General features: G+C 42.3%; 1 protein-coding gene and 3 long non-coding RNA genes across 5 annotated transcripts; 2 read left to right on the top strand and 2 right to left on the bottom strand.

Annotated features, from left to right (window-relative positions):
* The first annotated feature begins 1,464 nt into the window (after nucleotides 1–1,464).
* Nucleotides 1,465–2,014, top strand: LOC109736273 (E3 ubiquitin-protein ligase Os04g0590900-like). Its single transcript, XM_045231467.1, has 2 exons — nucleotides 1,465–1,541; nucleotides 1,648–2,014. The coding sequence occupies exons 1-2, from the start codon at nucleotides 1,465–1,467 to the stop codon at nucleotides 2,012–2,014; spliced, it is 444 nt and encodes a 147-aa protein (XP_045087402.1).
* Nucleotides 2,015–2,401: 387 nt separating this feature from the next.
* On the bottom strand, nucleotides 2,402–5,008 carry LOC141027128 (uncharacterized). Its single transcript, XR_012189138.1, has 3 exons — nucleotides 4,769–5,008; nucleotides 3,706–3,777; nucleotides 2,402–2,832 (listed from the first exon to the last, which is right to left on the bottom strand). It is a non-coding gene; the product is annotated as an uncharacterized lncRNA (long non-coding RNA).
* Nucleotides 3,818–13,537, top strand: LOC123494645 (uncharacterized). The gene is made up of 8 exons (XR_006665936.2): nucleotides 3,818–4,413; nucleotides 4,937–5,070; nucleotides 5,610–5,683; nucleotides 8,116–8,199; nucleotides 8,289–8,406; nucleotides 8,615–8,691; nucleotides 10,745–12,866; nucleotides 12,970–13,537. It is a non-coding gene; the product is annotated as an uncharacterized lncRNA (long non-coding RNA).
* LOC109736260 (uncharacterized) lies at nucleotides 12,638–15,025 on the bottom strand. Of its 2 annotated transcripts, XR_002226362.4 has the most exons (4): nucleotides 14,741–15,025; nucleotides 14,377–14,627; nucleotides 13,537–14,058; nucleotides 12,638–12,857 (listed from the first exon to the last, which is right to left on the bottom strand). It is a non-coding gene; the product is annotated as an uncharacterized lncRNA (long non-coding RNA). The 2 variants fall into 2 exon arrangements; XR_002226361.4 differs by having other exon boundaries at nucleotides 13,537–14,627.
* Nucleotides 15,026–22,850: the final 7,825 nt, after the last annotated feature.

The raw sequence follows: 22,850 nt of genomic DNA on the forward strand, positions 1-22,850 counted from the left end.
TAGAGAAAATAATTTCTAGAAAACACTACTGATGAAAACAAAAATGAAAAAAAGGAGAAAATCTGTAGAGTGAAAAAGAGAATATTATAAATGCATTAACTCTTCAATTATGACACACAGAAGTCGGGCGATCTCTCTTGAAGATATACTTTGGTAATAACTATCTCCTATATATTTCTTAAGAAAGAAGTAAATATTTAAAAGTGAACTAAATCAAATATCAACTGCTGGTGCGGCAACTAACCGACCAGAAAAGAAATATAAAAAACATACTATTTAATAAATTTAGCCATGCAATTGCACTAGCCATATACGAAACTATCCCCATGGAAAAGTAAAATATCGATTTAGCATCTGAACAAATTCTATAGTACGTCCACAAGTAGTGAAATTTGAAACAGAATTCAGTAAAAATAAAAAAGAAATTGCCCATATTTGTATTCATCTGAACTATATATAAATGTACAAATAAATTAACTTTGGAATGCAATTATACGGAAAGTAGCTATTAGAATTGTACCCAGAAAACAGTGTGGAGGCCAAAAGTAGCTAAACTCATCTAGAAACCTATATGAAATCACACAATCAGATTTAAAGCAATAATAGAATGTGGAATATACTATAAGAATATTATACAGTAGAGCTTCCAACTAAAGACCAAAAATGCTTCTATCGATCTGATTAAGATTTTCTATGGGATATAATTTTGATATAGTTCATCAATATATTGATGTATGGAAAAGCACATGCAGAGATAGATATAATTGAATAACAATTAGCGTCAAAGCACAAATTATTGACAAAAACATAAACATGAAAGTAAGTAATAAATGAATAATAAATAATTGACTAAAAAGAATGTGTTTTGTTAAATTCCTAACATCATCTGAGATTGTAAGTAAAGTGTTAAGTAAATACTTAAAATACCAATGTTTATAATAATATAGCCTAATATTCATATGGAAAATATTGATACATCATTTGACCAAAAGACCCTATCTATATATTAAGTAGCATGTATCTTAATAGGTTGAATCTAGCCGTGCAAATGCATGGGTCACACTCTAGTTTGTGAGTATAGCATCAACTTTAGCATGATCCGAACTTTCCTTAGTTGCTATCTCTGGCGCACGAACGACCGTGGCAATGTAACCTTATCTTATCTTGCGATATGGGTTGTTTATCGCACATAGACAAAGAGAACCGTGTATGCTTCGTCCTGATTTTGTCTTCATTACATGCATTTGGCAATAAATCACCATTCGAGACTAACCCTCTCGTCATTCGAGATAGCCGTCTTCATGCTAGTCTCCGTTAATCCACATATAAATTTTGTCAGTGTATAGCACGACGCTGCAAGCCTGCAAACAATACGTCATTAGCTCTTAATTAGTTTTTTTTACAAAAGCTCTTAATTAATTTGCAGTAGCAGTTGCACCAATAGTTCCACCACCAACGAAGTCCATGGACTTTGCTCCTCCGCCACCGTGGCATTATAATTTAGACCCACCGTCGTATGAATTCCCGCCGATACGTCCCTGGTATCCGCCTCCGCCTCCGCCTCCGCCATCTTCAGATGATGAATGGAAAGTCGCAGTATTGCTCGTCGTCTTTTTTGCAGTCTGCATTCTCGGAGTCGCTTTAAAGGGTTGCCGCGGCACGCAATCTCACGCAGAGGCAGAGGCAGCCGCTGCCGCGGCTGGAATCCCTCCGGCAACACGATGAGGTGCAGCTGCCCAGGACCCGCGCTACCAACCCGACGGCCCGCCTCCCGGCGTTCAAGTACAACCGGTCCGTGAAGCACAACGTGACGGCTGGAGGAGAGGAAGCGGCGACGTGCTCGGTGTGCCTCGGCGTGTTCCAGCAAGGCGAGACGGTGCGGCTGTTGCCGGCGTGCATGCACCTGTACCACGTGGAGTGCATCGACCCGTGGCTGGACGCGCACTCGACGTGCCCGCTCTGCCGCTCGGACGCCGACTCGACGATTGACGGCGCTCGGCTTCCCCCCGTTTAATCTTTTTCCCGGCGAGAGTACGGGCTACGGTGAAGATTTGGTAAGTGTATATGTAGCGATGTTGCTTTTTTTATATACTAGTAGACTGCTCGTGCGTTGCACGGTATTTTAAAAAATTTACTGGCTGCATATATAATAAGCATAAGGCATGTCAAATTTCACATGTATAAAAAGTAGCCAATTATATACAAGAAATAATTGAAATCCACTTCACTTACAATGGGTTTCAAAATAAAAATGAAATCCAACTATGTATACTTTCATATCTGATGCACAAAATAAACAAAGTAGCACAAACACATAACTTTGTAGTGTGCAATGCATTACAAATGATAGATATCACCCTTTCTTGTGGAAAAGACCCAGGTCATATATTAAAGAACACGAGTGGTGTGACGACCCGTGTCATTATTATTATAGATAATGACACTAGTCCTTGGATTATTTCTTGACAAAATCTTGTTTTGTCAAATAATAATCCATGTCAGAGATTTGCAACAGGGAATAGCTAGAGATAGTCATTTATATTACAGTACCATGCCACGCAGGGCTAAAAGTCTTAGGTAAGCTTCTCACATGTTCACCAAATTATTACATCTCCTAACACCGGAGCTTCAACTAGTAGTACTACACAGATGGTGATAAAATGGTTCCTGGATTACATAGCTAGGTCATCAATTATTCATCCCAACCCCCATATGTAGCATCCATATCGCACATAGCACTAGATGGATCCACATCTAGGTCCCCTGTGTAGTTGTAGCCATCACCATTGCTCTCCTCACTTGGTCCAGTAGGATTCTCATACAAGCTTTGCTCTAAGAAAAAGATGATTAATAGCAAGAGTGAGTACAAAGTACTCAGCAAGCTCAAATAGCAGAATGCAACACTCACGATAGCTCAATATAGATCAACAAGTCCTACCTCAACTCACACCTTTCAAAAATAAATATTTGTTGCAGAAGTTCATTTCAATTTATAAAAGCTATCAAACACTCGTATTGCGAGATAGACCACCAATAGGTCCCCGTAGTCCCCAATCCAAGAGACTGGCATGAATTCATGTTTTTCTTTAACTCTGCAGAGTTTGTATCACTTTACCCATAGAGCTCGAAACCATAATTGCAATCTGCATTTTCTTAGATGCGAGACATGGTTCAGAACCTAAGCTTTTCCCATTTGTATATTATATCTCCACCCGGCTAGTGGTCACTAGCCGTTGTGTCAGGTTTCGGAACCCGCACTCCACCAACGCTTAATATATAGCGCTTGCTAATGCACCCATCCGGCATTAGCGTGGGAACTCATCGCCCATCCTACTACTACTTACCCATGTGGAGTATAATAACTTGATGGTATTGGGCTCAACTCGTCTTAGACGAGACCATGGTTGATACGGTTGTAGTGCGACGCATAAAATGAGTGAAAGTTATTTAATCTTAATATACTAGCCATATGTAGAGGGCCCCACCTTCCCGTATGTCCATCCAGGGCACCCTCTACCCACCGAATAATTATAAAAATAAATAAATCAATGGATTAGCTGCTCCATCAGCTAACCCAACTATTTGTCAACAGTCACTCCACACAATTTATTACCCAAAACATTTTATGCAAGTTGATGATAAGATGCAGCAGAGAATAGTGTTTTTCAAAAGTAGCTCTACTCAGCATGATCAATGAGAGCTTGCCTGAGTTCTCGTACTCAGACCCGGACTCAGTTTGCTTCTGTAGCGCCTCCTTCTCCTGACTGTACTCGCTTCCTGCAGTTCGGCAAATATATATTTCTGAGACTAAGTCGAGTGAATACTAAGGAAATAAAAATATACGCCGGTGCAGTGTGGTCATCCTACAGTCGAATATTCTTTTTTTTTCTAATGTCTTTTTACTAAGCTTGCATTAGTACGTGTACCAGGTCCAGGTGTGCACCTGGGTATGTTACTAAGCTAATTTATCCTCCACGTGCCCTCTCCCTTTCTCTAAACTAAACCTATCTCTCTCTTCCCTGTACTAGTTCTGTACTAGTAGTTATCAACCGAACAGAGCACCCACTAGTACTATTAGTCCAGGAAGAACACAAGTAATAGTACAGACTGATGCTCCTCTGCTCCTTCCCCAGATCGGCGCCGCCGCCAGCGACGGGAAAGATGCCGCTGCTAGATCCTCCACACTCTCTCTCCCCTGATGTGATTCCCCATATTATCCCCATGAATTTCAGCCTCAACTCTCTAATCCCCCTCTGTGTGTGTGTTCTTTTTGGCTTGCAGGTCAAACCCTATTGGGGATGTGATTTCCCTGCTCCGGATTGAAGTGGTCGGTGTTGGGCGTCGCCGTAATGCTGGATGGTGCAGGTTAGAGCTCCAGTGCGTGGCCATGGAGCAGATCGAACATATGTGCAGGTTAGTGATGCCTTGTTCCCTTCCCAATTTTTTTTTTATTTTTACGTTCAAGTTCTCAGATTTAGTAAATTAAATTGGCTCACATGTGTGTGTTGAACAAGTTCATCACTCCCTGTTCAAGATTATGGTGTGCTGATACTGTACAATAACCTGATCCCTTTTATTTGAGTTATTTGAGGCTGTATCCCCTTTCTTCCTCATACTTTTATTTCCTAAACTGAGATGTGATGCTACTGTGATGGCTTATCTTTTATGTGCATCTGTGAAAATCCATTGAGGAATATTGTGTGTAAATCTGGGTTAGGCCTCTTTGTGTATGTGAGTACTAAGAACTGGCAGAAGAGGAAGAACTCACCTTTCTTCTTCTGTTCTCTCTGTTGGCCCTACTCTTGCTGCTCCTACGCTCCAGACCCCAGTCCAGTAGGCTAGCTTCTTGCTCTAGCCTGTCCCCTTCAGTCTACTGATGATTTCTCATGTCACCATCTTCACTTATTGTTCTTGGATCTTTGTTGGTTTTGGACAGGGGAATGCTAGTGTTGCTGGGAAGAAGAGGGCTTGGTCTGGCTATTTTGGGTAGAGCTGAGACGAGTGAAACTTGGCAGTTGCTTACTCTACTCTCCTTGCCATCTAATATCTGATATCCACCTCCCTTGGCTGGTATGGCTGCCCATCCTCTTCTCCATTGTTCTCACAGGTGCTAGCTTCTAATTGGCTGAAGGTTGAAGCCCATACATAGACTATACTGTTGACCAATTGACTATTAATATGGTGCACGTGAGGGTGGTGGTCCATGTGTCTTGCTGTACTGGTTGACCCAGAGATATTTTGTGTTGGTCCAACTGTATAGCTTAGCATAGCATGGTCTCCCTAAATTTTTTTCCAAAGATTTGTAATACACTTTTACAGCTATACTGTCTGAGGTTTATGAATATAAATATATATAATTGAGTGGTTATGATGCTTGTTGAAGAAATCTGATATGTATTTGCTTAATGGATTCTACTTAATTATCTAGTTAAGAGTGGAATTACTATGTGAAAAAAATACGGGTCGTTACATCCTACCCTCCTTAGAAAAAGATTTCGTCCTCGAAATCGAAAACTTACTTAAAAAGGTTGGGGTAGGTTACTCGCAGGTCTTCCTCCTTCTCCCACGTCGCCTCACGAACTGAGTGGTTCTTCCATTGCACTTTGCAGAACCGAATGGTCCTTGTCCTGAGCTTGCGGTCTTCAACTTCTAAGATCTTCAATGGTCGTTCTTCATACGTCAGGTCTGGTTGTAATTCAATCTCCAAGTCTGATACTTGTGGTGGTGGCTTGTTGCATTTCTTAAGTTGAGATATGTGGAAGACATTGTGAATTCTTGATAAACGTTTCGGTAACTCCAACTTATAAGCAGATGCTCCCTTCTCCTCCAAAATTTTAAATGGCCCAACATATCTAGGACTCAACTTTCCTTTGATTCCAAAGCGTCGAACCCCTCTCATAGGTGATACCTTTAGATAAACCAAGTCTCCTACTGCCAATTTCATAACCCTCCTATTCCGGTCAGCATAGCTCTTCTGCCTATTTTGTGCAATCTGTAGTCGTTCTTTGATTAGTTGGATCTTCTCATCATTCTCTCTCACTATGTCAGGACCAAGTAATGGTCTCTCTCCAACTTCATACCAGCATATAGGTGATCTGCATTTCCTCCCATACAATGCCTCATATGGAGCCATTTGTATGCTGGATTGATAACTGTTATTGTAGGCAAATTCTGCTAAGTGTAGATGCTTATCCCATGATTCTGCAAAGTTCATTACACATGCTCTCAACATATCCTCAAGGATCTGATTTACCCGCTCTGTCTGGCCATCGGTTTGGGGATGATAAGCTGTGCTAAAGTGTAGCTCAGTTCCAAGAGACTTCTGTAGGCTCTTCCAAAAGCTTGATGTAAACACGGAACCTCGGTCAGATGTTATGGTCTTTGGCACACCATGGAGGGTAACTATCCTCTCTAAGTACAGTTCAGCCAACTTATCAAAGGAATATTTCTGGTTTGTGGCAATGAAGTGTGCTGACTTAGTGAGTCGGTCGACCACAACCCATATAGCATCCTTCTTTTTTGGTGTCATAGGCAAACCAGTAATAAAATCCATACATAGATCTTCCCATTTCCAATCTGGTGTCTCTAGTGGCTTTAATAACCCGGCAGGCCTTTGATGTTCTGCTTTTACCCTCTGACAAGTGTCGCACTTGCTGACATATTCTGCGATTTCCCTTTTCATACCAGGCCACCAAAAATTTCCCTTCACATCCTTATACATCTTCGTGCTCCCAGGATGGATAGTGTACAAAGTGTCATGAGCTTCATGCAAAATAATTTCCTTGATCTGTAGGTCATCTGGCACACAGATCCTACTATGGTTCCAAAGAACTCCTTCCTGGTCCAACTTGAATTGTGAAGGCTGTCCCGCTTGAATTCTTCTCGTTTCCTCCTTGATGAATGCATCCATTGCTTGCTTTTCCTTAATCTGATCTAGCAATGTGGGGTGAAATGTCATGGCTGCTATATTAGCACTAGATGTGGCCTCTCTCAGCTCTATTCCCATCTTTGCAAGATCCTGCAGTAGCTCTTTGCCATACCCTTCAATGGATATGTGGTTGCATTGCTTCTTTCTACTAAGTGCATCTGCCACTACATTTGCCTTACCAGGGTGGTAGTTAATTGTCAGATCATAATCCTTGATTAGTTCCAGCCACCTCCTCTGCCTCATGTTCAACTCTTTTTGTGTAAATATGTATTTGAGACTCTTGTGGTCGCTGTACAGTGTGCACTTAGAACCATATAGGTAGTGCCTCCATATTTTCAGTGCAAACACAACAGCTCCCAACTCCAAGTCATGGGTAGGGTAATTTACTTCATGTGTCTTTAATTGCCTAGAAGCATAGGCTATCACTCTATCATTTTGCATCAGAACACATCCTAGTCCAGATTTTGAAGCATCACAATACACCACATAATCTTGTCCACTTTCAGGTAATGCCAACACTGGTGCGGTAGTTAACCTTTTCTTTAGTTCCTGAAAACTTCTCTCACACTCTTCAGTCCAAATAAACTTAGCTTCTTTCCTAAGCAATTTGGTGATTGGTGCTGTAATCTGCGAAAACCCTTTTATAAATCTGCGGTAGTACCCTGCAAAGCCCAAGAAACTCCTTATCTCACTTGGATTGGTCGGACGAGCCCAAGACACAACTGTCTCAATTTTTGATGGGTCAACCTCAACTCCTCTTCCTGAAATTACGTGCCCCAAGAAAGCTACTTGGTCCAGCCAAAACTCACACTTACTAAATTTTGCATACAATTGATTCTCTCTTAAGATTTGAAGTGCTATCCTCAAGTGTTCAGCATGCTCTTCCTTGCTTCTTGAATATATTAATATGTCATCAATAAAGACCACTACAAACTTGTCCAGATATTGCATGAAAATTTTGTTCATCAAGTTCATGAACATAGCTGGGGCATTAGTTAGACCGAATGGAACCACAGTGTACTCATGGTGTCCATACCGAGACACAAATGCCGTCTTCTCAATGTCCTCTTCCTTCACTTTCATTTGATGATATCCAGATCTCAAGTCAATTTTTGAGAAGACACATGCACCCTTGAGTTGATCAAATAAATCATTTATTCTCGGTAATGGATACTTATTCTTTACAGTTACCTTGTTAAGGTCTCGAAAATCTGTGCATAGCCTCAACCCTCCATCCTTTTTCTCTGCAAATAATACCGGTGCTCCCCATGGTGACATGCTTTCCCTAATGAATCCTTTTTCCTTCAGCTCATCCAATTGTTTCTTTAGCTCCACTAACTCCGGCTGTGACATTTTGTAGGGTCTTTTGGAGATAGGTGATGCCCCAGGCATTAAAACAATGCTGAACTCTAACTCCCTATCAGGCGGCATACCCGGCAGTTCATCCAGAAATACATCAGGAAACTCACAAACTATAGGTATATCCTTTATTTCTTTCTTTTGTCCACTTGCTACCATTACTAAGGGATTGTTGGGTCTGGTTCTACTTCCAAAATATATCAGCCTAGAGCCATCAGACTTCCTTATGGATACACTTTTAAGTTCACAATCTACTTTCACTCCATTAGCAGCTAACCAATCCATCCCAAGGATTATTTCTAACCCTGACATCTCTATAACATGCAGGTCTGCTGAAAATTTGGTGTTGTGGATTATTATTGGTTGATTTCTGCGCATTGCCTCTACTGTAATCTTCCCTCCAGGTGAGTTAACTCCTAAAGCTTTTTCCAACGGTGTGCATGTTAATCCATTCTTATTCACGAAATCTTGAGAAATAAATGAGTGTGTGGCACCGGTATCAAAAAGTACTGTACCAACTGAAGGAGGAATGAGTAGTTTACCGATGACAACATCTGTAGCTTCTCCTAGTTGCTCTGCAGCCACATAATTCAGCCTTGGTTGTCCTCCTACTTGTCCTCCACGCCCAGCTCCTCTTGCTGCATAGTTCATAGGTCCGCCTTGTCCTCGCCCAGCTGGTGGACGATGCACTTGAGTCTGATGTATAAGCACCCTAGAGAAAACACAAATCACAATCGGGTCCTTGGGGCTTCGACCCACCACAAACTCAGATACAACAAACTCAGATGCAGGCTCAAGGCGCGCTCCCGCTCCAACATGGAGCCGACGTGACCTTGTAGAGTGCGGACGGATTGTTCGTGACCGGGAAGTCGTTAACCTCTATCCAGTAGGACCATCACACCGGAGGTGCAACATGACAAAGAAGCACCGAGGACGAGGCATGGGGAGATCAGGCGCCGCTCTACATTTTGCCGGCATGATCTTGTAGAGTGCAGACGGGTTCTTTGCGGCCGGGAAGTCGTCAACCTCGGTCCAGTAGGACCAGCACACCGGAGATGCAACATGATGAAGAACCACCGAGGACGAGACATGGGGAGATCTGGCGCCGCTCCAACTCCTGAACATGACTCCTAGGCTCCATGATGAGGGATGAAGCACGCCCAGCCGCCATGGGGACGAAGCCAGGAGACGAAATCTCCACGGCATGGCAACCTTCTCCATCGCGATGGCCATACCCACAAACACCAAAGCTCGACAGGTCCAACGGATCCCGAGACACCAATCTGCACGCACCCCGTCGAGGCCCAGAGGACGACAACGCATAGGGAAAGGAACAACACCAACTTTATTCGCATCGGCAACACATCTACCTCCTGAGCGCTGCCGGCTGGAAACCAACCCATATACACACCCTATATACACACCAAAGCAGAGAACCGGGGCGCCCCCACCCTCTCGCTGCTGGAGCGATCGACAGAGGGGAAGGGAACCCAGAGTCTCGCCTATGAGCTAATCCCAAACATAAATATCTGACTGTTATATCTCGCCTATGAACAGATGCCTTCTTAGCAAATGGTTGTGGAAGCTTTCTTTTGAGACTGATGCCATGTGGGCCCAAATCCTTCGCAGCAAGTACTTACAGACAAAGTCCTTGTCCCAGGTCACAGTCAGGCCAACTGACTCGCCTTTCTGGAAAGGCCTGATGAATGTCAAACAATCTCTGTTTAATAGGACAAAGGTTGTTATTGGCAACGGCGCTAGTACACGTTTCTGGGAGGATACTTGGCTCGGCGAGACACCCTTGGCCATTCAATATCCGTCTTTATATCGCATTGTTCAACGACGTGAGGTGTTCGTTGCCACGGTGTTTCAGTCCATCCCCCTTAATATTCAGTTCAGACGGTCGTTAGTGGGCAATCGTTGGGAAGATTGGCTCCGTTTATTTCGGAGACTAATGGATGTCCATCTTTCTCAACAACCCGATGTATTACGCTGGAAACTGACTAGGTCTGGAGTATCCACGGTTAAATCAATGTATATTGATGTGATTAATTCGAGCTCCATTCCTACCTCCAAGCATGTTTGGGCTGTCAAAGTTCCTTTGAAAATAAAAGTGTTTATGTGGTTTCTCCATAAACAGGTTATTTAACCAAGGATAACTTGATTAAGCGTAATTGGACAGGACCTACGAGGTGTAGCTTCTGTGATCGAGACGAGACGATCAAACATCTCTTTTTTGATTGCCCTTTTGCCCGAGTACTTTGGCGAACGGTTCACATTGCTTTTAATATTACTCCACCGAATTCTGTCACTTCGTTATTTGGGACATGGCTCAATGGGATTGAGCCTGATTTAGCGAGACATATTCGTGTTGGAGTTTGCGCTTTGTTGTGGACTATCTGGAATTGCAGAAATGATTTGGTTTTTAACAGAACATCACGTATTCACTTTTTGCAGGTTATCTTCCGAGCCACGGCTGTGATCCGTTCATGGTCGCTACTCACTCCGATGGAGGCCAGGAAGCATTTGGTTCTCGGGACATCTTCAACCGGTTTGGATGGCGGTCATGTAATAGGATAGGCAATTAGTTTACCTATCTATCTTTAGCCAGCCGGTTGTGGCGTCGTATCTTGGCTAGTCTGTGTGCCCAGCCTCTTTAGCTCTGTGTGAGCTATCTTTTTTATTACTTTTCAGTCGAAGACTTTAGAACCTTGTTGGAACCTTTTATTTCGTTAATAAGATAGCCGTATGCATCTCTCTGATGCAGAGGCCGGGGAGATCCCCTTTTCAAAAAAAAAAAAATCAAAACCTTTGCTAACCAAAAGTGAACACGAGATGTTGCTGACACTTGCCAATCATGTATAAACATCGAAGATGAGCAGAGTTAACAACAAATCCCATGTTGGGGAAGACAAGCTGTCCTCAGGTAATAGTAACTATTTAGATTTATACCGTGTTGTTGAAACGGAACAACGAAAATTCCCGGTCTTTTAGGCAAGTAACAGTAACTATAGACCGAGGGAAGAGTATAGTGCTGAAATACATACAACATATACCACTGTAATGTTGGCTATGAAGTGAGTGAAAAAACAAAACTGAAAATCAAGCTCCGTTACTTCAGATATTTAATACAAACAAAGGTGAAATCTAACAGTATAAAACTTCAACAAGAGTAATGGGATACTGTAAGGCATGTTTAGATTAACCTGCTTACCTGCATATGAATTTACATATTCCATAGAAACGAAAGAATTAGTTACTTGTTGCCATTAAGAATATCTTCTGCTCAAATTTGTCGCCATTAAGAACATGTTTAGATTACTTCGACGGGAGTAATGAGAAGCTGTAAGGTATGTTTAGATTAATCTTCCTTGATATACTGGATAGCCATGGTGCAGTTGTGCAATTTCTTTTAATGTGTATGTGATGGAGCAATCACTTTTTGAAATAAAACAGGATGTCATTGTAATGGCACTAAGTATCTAGGTAATGTTGGGCAAATAAATGCATGCCAAAATAATCGACACATCAGTCTACATAGAATTATGCCATCATGGAGACCTTCAAATAAATTTACTATAGTGAAACCAAATATTAATAGAAAGATTAATTAAATATAAATTATGAAATATTAAAAGGAAACTTATAACAAAACGAAAATGTCAAAGTTCAGCACTATGTTGCATAGTTATTGTTCTTTGGAGATCACAGTAACGCTGGCTATCACCATACTTGTTGATAATTCAAATTTTTAGCCCATAGATGATAGATGCATCAGAAGATCACCTTCTCAATGCATGGCCTCAGCGAAAGACTCCACGATTCAGAAAGACATGACCAGTTGCTGGCTAGATTTCCCGTGGGCTTGGTCACAAATCAATGGAGGGGACACACACATACAGCAGCTACTCTCGACCCCTACATCGCTACCTCGTCTCAGCGCCTCAATCGGCACCACCCCTAGCGGCATTGACACCAGCCTGCCATCTTAGGCTGCTAGGCTTCACTCCAAATGGCACCGCTCCACATCGACAACACCTCGGACAACCGCCACACGGTGTCGCACCATAGATGTCGCTCCAGCTTCCACATCCATGTTCTAGTCCCCAGTCCATGCCCGCTCATGCTCTGTAGCCGCTGTCGCACTCGTGCTCCGGAGCCGCCGCCGCCACCTAACTACTCTCCCCATTGAACTGCGATCTACTGAGGCCATGGGTTGAAAGTCTATGACGTCTCTCGATCTCGATCTCGATTTATCGAGCCCATGGACTGAAAATCTAACAGCGTGTTTGGATCGAGGCCAAAGCAAACCAGGAGCTCTTGAACTACAAAATGCAGAAACTTACAAGATTCACAAGAAATGGCTTACTCTTTGCAAAATCGCAGTTCTTACTTGGAGTAACAGTGAACCGTGATTGAGTGGAAAAAACAAATGACTGAAAAATAAAGTATCATTCCTAAGAGCAACAGGGACATTTCCGGTCTTGGATAACTCCAATTTCCCCATCCTCGTGCAAGAAACGCCCCAGCCACCCATCCCCATGTTCGCTCCTCGCTGCCCTCCTCTTCTCTGCTCAAAGTAATAACTTTGCATTGGTACAATTTAGAGTTGGGGGGGGGGGGGGGGGGGGGGGGGGGGGGGATAGGCATTACTGAAAGTAATTCTTTAGGGAACTCCAAAGGGACGAAAATCAAAGCTAAAGTTGTCACGTAATAAGAGATAAAGCAGAAGGGAAGCCTGAACAAATAAGGACTCACAATAACAAGCGCCAAACAGGCCAACATCGCAAATATTCAGCAGTAATAAAGCAATCAATCAAAAAAAATTGCACCATCCTGTACCATCGACAAAATAATCTCCCTTTTAGACCGGAATACCTAATTGAAAATGTAATCGCCAAGACCAAGCTGCAATGATTTTTCTTGTGAAGTTGTCTACAACCTTTTTAATCACAGAAACCTAATGGACCACTCATCATTGATTTTATAAGAGAAAAATGTACTTCCGAAAGTTGCACACTATCACACAGAGTAATCTGAAGTCGGTAGATTAGCTCTGCTTGATCTCTGTAGGAAATATACCATAATATATTTGCTATAATTATATTACGACATCTATAAGTTGTTCACCAGTATAATTAAAATCAAAATTAACATCGAGTCATTGAATAATCAATAATAGTCCTTGTATGATTGTAGTCTCAATGTAAAAATAACAATGTAGCAGATTCAATTAAGCCACTCCTTACCTCGCCATGAAGTAGTCATGTTTTCTTTTCCTCTTTGAAGTGCCAGAGTTGTAGCCTCGATTCTACCGCATTGGCCGTCATTGAACTGAATGGTCAGTGAGCAAGTAAAGAAACCCTAGATGCACTGCCTTAGTAAAAGAACTGCAAGTAATCATCTAGAAAGGAATGGTAGGTCAACAGCTAAATCATCTAAATAAAGGACTGACATAACATGAAAGCTCTAGTTAGGTTAACAAAATCACAGCCTTTTCTGTAGAATTGGTAGCAATTATGAGCTAAGAACTTTCATGGGTTGAACCAGTACCTCTTCCTCCCGCCCGAGCACATTACCTCATAACCTCGTCCTCCTTATCATTTTTGCATGATATTTGACAAGCACACAAAGGACTCAGACATTTATATGTCTAATTTTTTAAAAATACTTGACATTTGGAAAGTAAGTATTCCACCTGGGTGCATCTATGAACCTTGCTAGTTTTCTTCACAAACCCCTGCCCGACCAAAATTACATTACCACTGAATCTGGTAAGAAGAAAACAAGTTTAGTAAATGCAATGCAGTGTGCATCAACATAATAACTCATGAATGTATATAGCTCTATGATCTCCAACAAGGAATGTGGGCATTCAATTGTCAAGGCTGCATTTCTTTCAGTTCTTTCGAGAGACCAACAGGAACATTGCCCTTCAATGGGGAACAAAATAGAGTACGTTCTACAACTATTCACAAGCCCATTTAGTTGTAGTAGCGACCCAATGGGGAACTTTTCTATTATTAGACACTTGCTCACGCAGTTAATAGTCAAAAAGAAATGATGAAACAAATGCATTGGTGAATTACCTGAAGCATACTCCACATAAATGTATTTTTCTACAGGGCAATATATATTGCAATGCACAATGTCGTCATCTACAGAGCAATATAGATTCCTTGTCACCTCCATAACGACTTCAACACAGCAAAATTGATACTCCCTCCAATCTGTATTACTTGTTGCTGAAATGGATGTATCTTAGATGTATGTCAATTATAGATGCATCTATTTCAACGACAAGTAATTTGGATCGGAGGGAGTATTCTACTTCTTTGATCTGCATTGAAGCATCCAAATTCAGAATTCCAATCTCCTACGATGTTAACTGTAACATACAATTTGGCCAAAACTACATGCACTACCCGAAACTACAAAATGCCCCGTCATTACCTTTATTGCATGCTTGACTGCATACTGAAACATGGGGCCAAATGGTAGCTCTAATCGTGGCAGTCCTTGTCAGTTGTCGTTCTAACACCGTTAGAAATATTTTTCACTGAAGAGTTCTATTAAAACTCAGCTAGATGCCTTTCCCAAAATAGTAGTATTTTATATGAAGAGAATCATATAGGATCCACACTCACGAAGATTTCAGTAACGGAAGCATAAATATGAGTACTGTCAGCGGAAGTCATATTCAGTACTTTCATGGAGAATATCAGTGTCATCTTTAGAAGAATTTGGCCACATGTCTAATTTAATTACACGAACACCTATTTGCAGTGCCTTGATGATGAGAACATCACCACAGTCACTGATTAGCTGATTGCCAGTAAATTATGATTAGTCTCCCGTGTAATGAAATAGCGGGACAATGATGCATTGATGTCATGGTGGACCTGGGAACAGGAGATTTACATCAAAATTCAGAATGAAGCTTGTAACAGCACATAGTTGCTAGGAAAAATAAATAAACAAATAGAGCAAATGACGGCCAGCAAAATATTAAAATAAAGTTACCGATCAAGTTTGGTACAAATTCAATTAATGAGATTGTGCTCATTCAAACTTCTAATCCTATAAGTGACCGCAGACAAAGATTTGAGGTAAAATGTAATGCAACTGATTTGGTTTAGTGTTTGAGAAAGAGAGTGTGATGACGATTGTACCAAATCCAAAACAAAACGCAACTCAACTGTGAAACATTGAGTATATGTAGTGTAGCAAAAGAGGACTCAGTTTTGTCTTCATGTCAAGCCCAACACTCACATCTTTTGCTGCATAATGTACCCAGGCTCAAGAGCATCGCATACCTGGCATCAGCGGACCAAACCCGCTTGGACCAGGGCATCAGACAACACCGTACAGTTCCAGCCGAAGCCACAACTGAATCCAAGGCAATACAACAACGGTGGCTGGCAGTGCTGTAGCGGTATGGAACTGATGCGACGGCCATTGGGGCGATGAGTCGGCAGTCGGCAATTAGAGATCGACTGCTTCGCGCGCGCGCCCACACACACACACACACAAACAGAGAGAGAGAGAGAGATGGGGGTAGTACTAAATCTGAAGCAACATGCAGCCAAGCTACCAAAAAATCCATCGACGGCAGTTCAGTTCCCACGCCAGCCCGACCAATCTCTCAACCAGAACGCATGACGTGCCCCACCGCTCGGTCCTGAGTTCGCACCATCGTGGACGCCTCCAGCACCGGTAGGATCCCCAAGGGATTACAAACCGAGGCGCGATCTGGAGCAGCGAGGGGAACTGGCCTCGAGGAGCGGTGACCCGGCGCGCCCATCGGTGGGGAGCCTGGCCAGCGCCGGCGGCGGCAACGTGCAGGCGACGTCTCCACTCAGTCCTCGGCGGCGGCGGACCGGCAGGATCCCCAAGGGATCACAAACCGAGGCGCGATCTGGAGCAGCGAGGGGAACTGGCCTCGAGGAGCGGCGACCCGGCGCGCCCATCGGTGGGGAGCCTGGCCAGCGCCGGCGGCGGCGACGTGGAGGCGGCGGCTCCACTCGGTCCTCGGCGGCGGCGGATCGTCTCGGATCTCGGCGGCGGCTCGTCTCGGGGGCTGGGGCGTCCTTGAGAGATCGTAGGAAATAGATCGAGGGGAGCCTCGCTGGCTGTTTTTTTCACTGCGTGCGGCGAACGACTCATGCGTGCGAGTGCTTCGAGGGCACGAGAAATCGCTCATACGGGCGAGCGTCTGGTTAATTTTCATAGGTTAATTTTTGTAGATTTTTTCACACCATTTTTTTCTCGATTGACAGGAGGTTTGTCGCTGGAAATCGTGGGTGCATAGCTATTTTTTTTGTTAGTTCGCGGGTCCAGGGGGAATCGCTGGGACGTGGGAGGTGGGAGGGAGGACGAAAATAAACCGGTATTGGTGGGACGAAATTTAACCGGCGGAGACTACCAACTGAGACATTAGGAGTAGAGATTTATAGGCGAGCAACCCTACCTGTCTTTTTACAAAATTACAGTTACATTGGTTTGGATCTAAAACGTGAAAATATACAAATTAACTCCTAAAAAAATACAAAGAATTACAATGAAATCTCTAGGAAGCACCTTCTTCGCGGTATCAATCTCTGCTAGAAAGTTCCTCAAAAAAAATCCCTGCTAGAAGAAATACTCAAAAGACTTCGGTAAAGAGGCTGTAATTGGACTGGAGAAACGAAGTTGCCACTCTTTTACCCACATGAATATTATCAATAATGGTTTTTGAAAGCTCCTTGAGTCGTCCATCCAAAAAGATGGGAAGCCTTGATCGATGAATTTACTTCGGCCGGGGATGATCCTCTAGAAGTGCAGGCATATCTCTTTTAGCTTGTTGAGCCACTTATTGTATCGGGCCATTTTTTTTCATTGTTCTTTTTCCAAAATTTAGTTGATCTTGTGCCTTTTGGTTTCCTTTTCACTATTTTTTGTTTTTCTCTTCCATTTTTCATTTTCATTTTCTATTTTTATTTTTTATTCCTTATTTTACCTAGCCTTATTTGTGTCATGCCTTTTTTTATTGCAATGACATCAAAAGCCAAGCCTTCTCTTCGGCCGAAATGTTTCTTCCATGAGTTTTTGGTCACAAAAATTCGTGTGGCCAAAGTTTTAATCGGGTCACAACTGCAAGTTTCAAATGGGATCGTAACCACAATCTTTCAAGTCGATTTGCAACTATAAGCTTTCAAATGGTGTCTCAAGTGCGAGATTTCAAAAATGAATTGCAACGGCAGGTTTTCAAATGTGACTGCAGGTGCAAGCTTTCAAGTTGGGATTGTAACTGCAAGTTTTAAAATGGGTTGACAACTACAAGTATTCCAAAATGGTCGTAAATGCAAGTTTTCAAGTAGGGTCGCTACTGAAAGTTTTTAAGTCGGGTCGTTATTGCATTTTTTTCAAGTGGGAGCCGCAGTTGCAAGTTTTCAAATTTAGGTGCAACTACAAGTTTTCAAGTGGGATCGCAACTACAAGTTTTCAAATGGGTCTCAAGTGTAAGTTTAATGAGGTCGCAACCGCAAGTTTTAAAGTCGGGTCACAACTACAAGCATTCAAATGGGTCGCAAATGCAAGTTTACAAATGGGGTCACAACTACAATTTTTCAAATGGGGTCGTAACAACATGTTCCAAGTTGGGCCACACTTTTTTAATCATTTTTTTATTTCTTTCTCTAAAATATTGTTACTACTTACTGTCCTTTATGGTTGATTTTGCCTTCTCAGTGCGTCCCTGTCTTTCGGCCCAAAATCTCATGATGACAAGTCGAGCTAGAAAGTCATTTTCTCTGTTTGTTTACAATATATAGCTAATAGAAGTCTAGCCCAACCAGGCAACAAAAAAAGAATGGCCCAACCAAATAAGTAGCGACCAATCCCATAGACAGACTACAAAAATCCAACCAACTACCAACCCATACACACTAAACTGACCAAAGCCCATAGAAAAAAGGAAAACGGGCTACAACAATGATAAATTGTGTTAGCTGACATCAAGTGAATGAGACCAAACTACATCGCGTCTAGATGTGTTCTAGCCACTCCCTTATTTTCTTTTCTACAACAAATAAAAAATGCCAACCATGTACTTGCTCTTTCACCTATCTGTCCACACCCACACGGACAATGCATGGACCAAAGGAGGTGAACATGCCCTACGTCCTCTGGCTGCACAATAAGCTATTGACCTTTATATCTACTTTATAAACTTTAACTTCTCTATTTCCATGCTTGATGGTGCGAAATTCCTTCGCAAGCACTCTAATTTCTGATCTATCCACACATAAGGGGTAGAGCGCCTTTTCCACCGAGCTATTGTCTGTCTCGACAACTAAATGGAGATCAGTACATGACATTGCTTTCCGTAGTCCTTCTAGACAAACAGTAGCTTCCATGAAATCTGCTCCTTTGTTGTCCACGCATGAGGGGTCGACCGCCTTTTCCACCGAGCTATTATCTGTCTCGACAACTAAATGGAGATCAGTACATGACATCGCTTTCCGTAGTCCTTCTAGACAAGCAGTAGCTTCCACGAAATCTGCTCCTTTGCATCGCAGGATATAGTCCCAGGTAGATGAACTAATTCTTCCATGATGATCTCGAACCACAGCACCCCACGCTCTACTGGTATTCTCCTCTAAGAAACTTCCATCAATATTGACCTTGGCCCACCCTAGATCAGGCTTTTGCCAATCCTTTTCCTTAGTAATATCATGTTGTTCCAATCTTGGCACTTTAACCATAGGGCTTTTCCCTTTACAATCGATCTCCGAATTTCCGCTCACAATGATGCATAGGTTTACAAGGTAGTTTTGAAAAAGTCTAGAAGATTGGATAATTTTTGCTTTACTTTTTGTGAAGATCTCGTTACTTCGATAATGCCAAACACACCACCAAATAAGCATAAATTTTTGTCTTAGGTCTTCACTCACCTTATGTAGAAGGGCCGGAACCCAATGCTCTCATGCGTAGTTTATTTCATTTTCAGGGGGAAGGTTCCACACATCCTTCAGTTCATGCCAAAGGGCCCTTGCAAACATACATTGGTGTGCAACATGGAAGCCTATTTCACCATTAGCACCACAGGCGTTACAAATCAGAGTGAGGCCTGGGATACGTAGAAATCTATTAGTTTGAACCGCAAGGGATTGAGTTGCTAGTCTTCAAGTAAAAATATGCAATTTTTTGGGCACATTTGTTTCCCAAATAGTATGGTCCCGTGAAATATTTTTGTTGGATCTAATCGTTTCAGATTTATTTTCATCCATGACTAGCATGTATGCGCTACAGATAGTGGAAATTTCATTCTTATCTGGCTGGCAAGCAAGATAATCATCCTCATCATAGTTTGGGAGTCAAATGCTCAAAATATTATTCACATCTTGTTGTGCGAATATACACCTGATATTGTCCTCCTTCCAAGAATGAGATTCTTTGTCAATGAGATCTGTAACCAACCAAATTCGGGAGTTTGTTGGGTTTACATTAATTTTCATTTTCCCCTAGGGATCCAATTGTCTCTCCACAGATGAACACTTTTTCCATTACAGATGACACATCCTTTCTCGAGGAGTTCCAAACCGTGCATGATGCCCTGCTAACCCGAATATGCATTATGAATAAACGTCGTGTCAAGCAGATCAACCCCATGATATTATTTTGCCTTAAGTACTCTCGCGCACAAAATATCCAGATATGCAATAAGTTGCCAGGTTTTGCCAGCAAGAGGTGCCTAGTTAACTTTAAGGTCCTTGAAACCCTTACCTCCCTGGTTTTTGCATTGTGTGAGTTTCTTATTTTTGCGTTGTGTGAGTTTTTCCCAACTCAACAGTGAATATGCCAACGATCATTATCATATCACAACCAAAAGTCTCTGGTCATGTGCATGAGCTCCTCACAAAGTGTTGCTGAAAACTTAAAAACACTCATTGCAAAGGTGGGGATTGCCTGAACCACAGACTTCATTAGCGTCTCCTTGGCACCACTGGATGAATATTTTCCCGTCCAATCATTCATTATTTTCCTTGCTTTATCCTTGGTTGACTTGAATTTACCCTTAACCATGCGCCCTTCTGGAACCGACAGGCCTAAATACTTTTCTTCAAAGCTTAGTGTCACCACATTCAGAATATTTATTACTCCTGGCCATCCTCTTGTGATCATTTGTTTCAAAGAAGTATAGAGTATTTAGATGGGCTAATCATCTGACCCGTGGGTCTCTCATAATTGTTCATAATGTGTTTCACCTTGCTAGCTTGATCATTATTTGCTTTAAAAAATAATAGGCTATCATATGCAAATAACAGGTGTGAGATATCAGGGCTTTGACGATAGATTTTTAGCTCCTGTAACTCATCCGGTTCGACCCTATTGTGTATTAGACGTGAAAGTCCATTTGCGACAAAAAGGAAGAGATATGGGGAAAATGGATCTCTCTGTCTCCAACCACATGTAGGACAGAAGCTCTGCAGTAGGTTCCCGTTGAAGTGGACCGAATATTACACTGATTTTACACATGTCATGATCCATTATGTCCATTTATCAGCGAAACCTAGCCTCCTCATTGTCTCTTCAAGGTAGCTTCAGTCGACTCTGTCATATGCTTTTGTGAGGTCTAATTTATAGGCGCAAAATTTTCCTTTTACATCTAAAATCTTCTGGATATTGTGTATACATTTGAAAGCCATCAAAGCATTGTCCGTAATCACTCGCCTTGGAATGAAAACGCTTTGAGTTAAGGCTATCAAATCTTGGAGCAATGGTCTCATCCTGTTTACCTAACATTTTGAAACAATTTTGTACTTGACATTGCATAAACTGATGGGTCCATAGTCTTTGAGGGAACTTGGGTTTTCCTTCTTCAGTATTAACACTATTACCGTATTATTAACACCCTCCAGCATGACGCACGATTTTAAAACTCTCTTACTACCTTGATCACCTCATCCTTCAAAGTACCCTAGTGTCTTTGATAAAATCTACCAGGGAATCCACCCGCTCCCGGGGCCTTCGGTGGCCCTATTTGGAACAATGCATTGTTGATCTCTTCATCAGAGAATTCACTGCACAACAATCATGAAGGAAATATGCCCTAGAGGCAATAATAGAGTTGTTATTTATATTTCCCTATATCATGGTAAATGTTTATTATTCATGCTAGAATTGTATTAATCGGAAACTTAGTACATGTGTGAATACATAGACAAAATTGAGTGTCCCTAGTATGCCTCTACTTGACTAGCTCTTTAATCAAAGATGGTTAAGTTTCCTAACCATAGACATGTGTTGTCATTTGATGAACGGGATCACGTCATTAGAGAATGATGTGATGGACAAGAGCCATCCATTTGCTTAGCATTATGATCTTTTAGTTTTATTGCTATTGCTTTCTTCATAAGTTATACATATTCCTCTGACTATGAGATTATGCAACTCCCGAATACCGGAGGCACACCTTGTGTGCTATCAAACGTCACAACGTAACTGGGTGATTATAAAGATGCTCTACAGGTGTCTCCGAAGGTGTTTGTTTGGTTGGCATAGATCAAGATTAGGATTTGTCACTCCGTGTATCGGAGAGGTATCTCTGGGCCCTCTCGGTAATGCACATCACTATAAGCCTTGCAAGCAATGTGACTAATGAGTTAGTTGCGGCATGATGCATTATGGAACGAATAAAGAGACTTGCCGGTAACGAGATTGAACTAGGTATGATGATACCGACGATCGAATCTCGGGCAAATAACATACCGATGACAAAGGGAATGACGTATGTTGTTATGCGGTTTGACCGATAAATATCTTCATAGATATGTAGGAACCAATATGATCATCCTGGTTCCGCTATTGGTTATTGACCGGAGATGTGTCTCGGTCATATCTATGATACGTCTCCAACGTATCTATAATTTTTTATTGTTCCATGCTATTATATTATCCATCTAGGATGTTTTATATGCATTTATATGCTATTTTATATGATTTTTGGGACTAACCTATTAACCTAGAGCCCGGTGCCAGTTTCTGTTTTTTCCTTGTTTTTGAATCTTGCAGAAAAGGAAAACCAAATGGAGTCTAATTGAGATGAAATTTGACGGAGATCATTTTTGGACCAGAAGAAGCCCACGGAGTACCGGAAGTGGGCCAGAAGAGTCCCGAGGCCACCACGAGGGTGGGGGGCGCTCCCTACCCCCTGGGCGCGCCCCCTGCCTCGTGGCCGCCTCGGAGACCCCCCTGACTTGTTCCCGACACCAAAACCTCTTATATATATAGAAACCCCCAGAACATAACCTAGATCGGGAGTTCCGCTGCCGCAAGCCTCTGTAGCCACCGAAAACCAATCTAGACCCGTTCCGGCACCCTACCGGAGGGGGGAATCCCTCACTGGTGGCCATCTTCATCATCCCGGCGCTCTCCATGACGAGGAGGGAGTAGTTCACCCTCGGGCTGAGGGTATGTACCAGTAGCTATGTGTTTGATCTCTCTCTCTCTCGTGTTCTTGATTTGGCACAATCTTGATGTATCGCGAGCTTTGCTATTATAGTTGGATCTTATGATGTTT

This window comes from Aegilops tauschii, chromosome 7, assembly GCF_002575655.3.
Source record: "Aegilops tauschii subsp. strangulata cultivar AL8/78 chromosome 7, Aet v6.0, whole genome shotgun sequence".
NCBI classification, from domain to species: Eukaryota; Viridiplantae; Streptophyta; class Magnoliopsida; order Poales; family Poaceae; genus Aegilops; species Aegilops tauschii.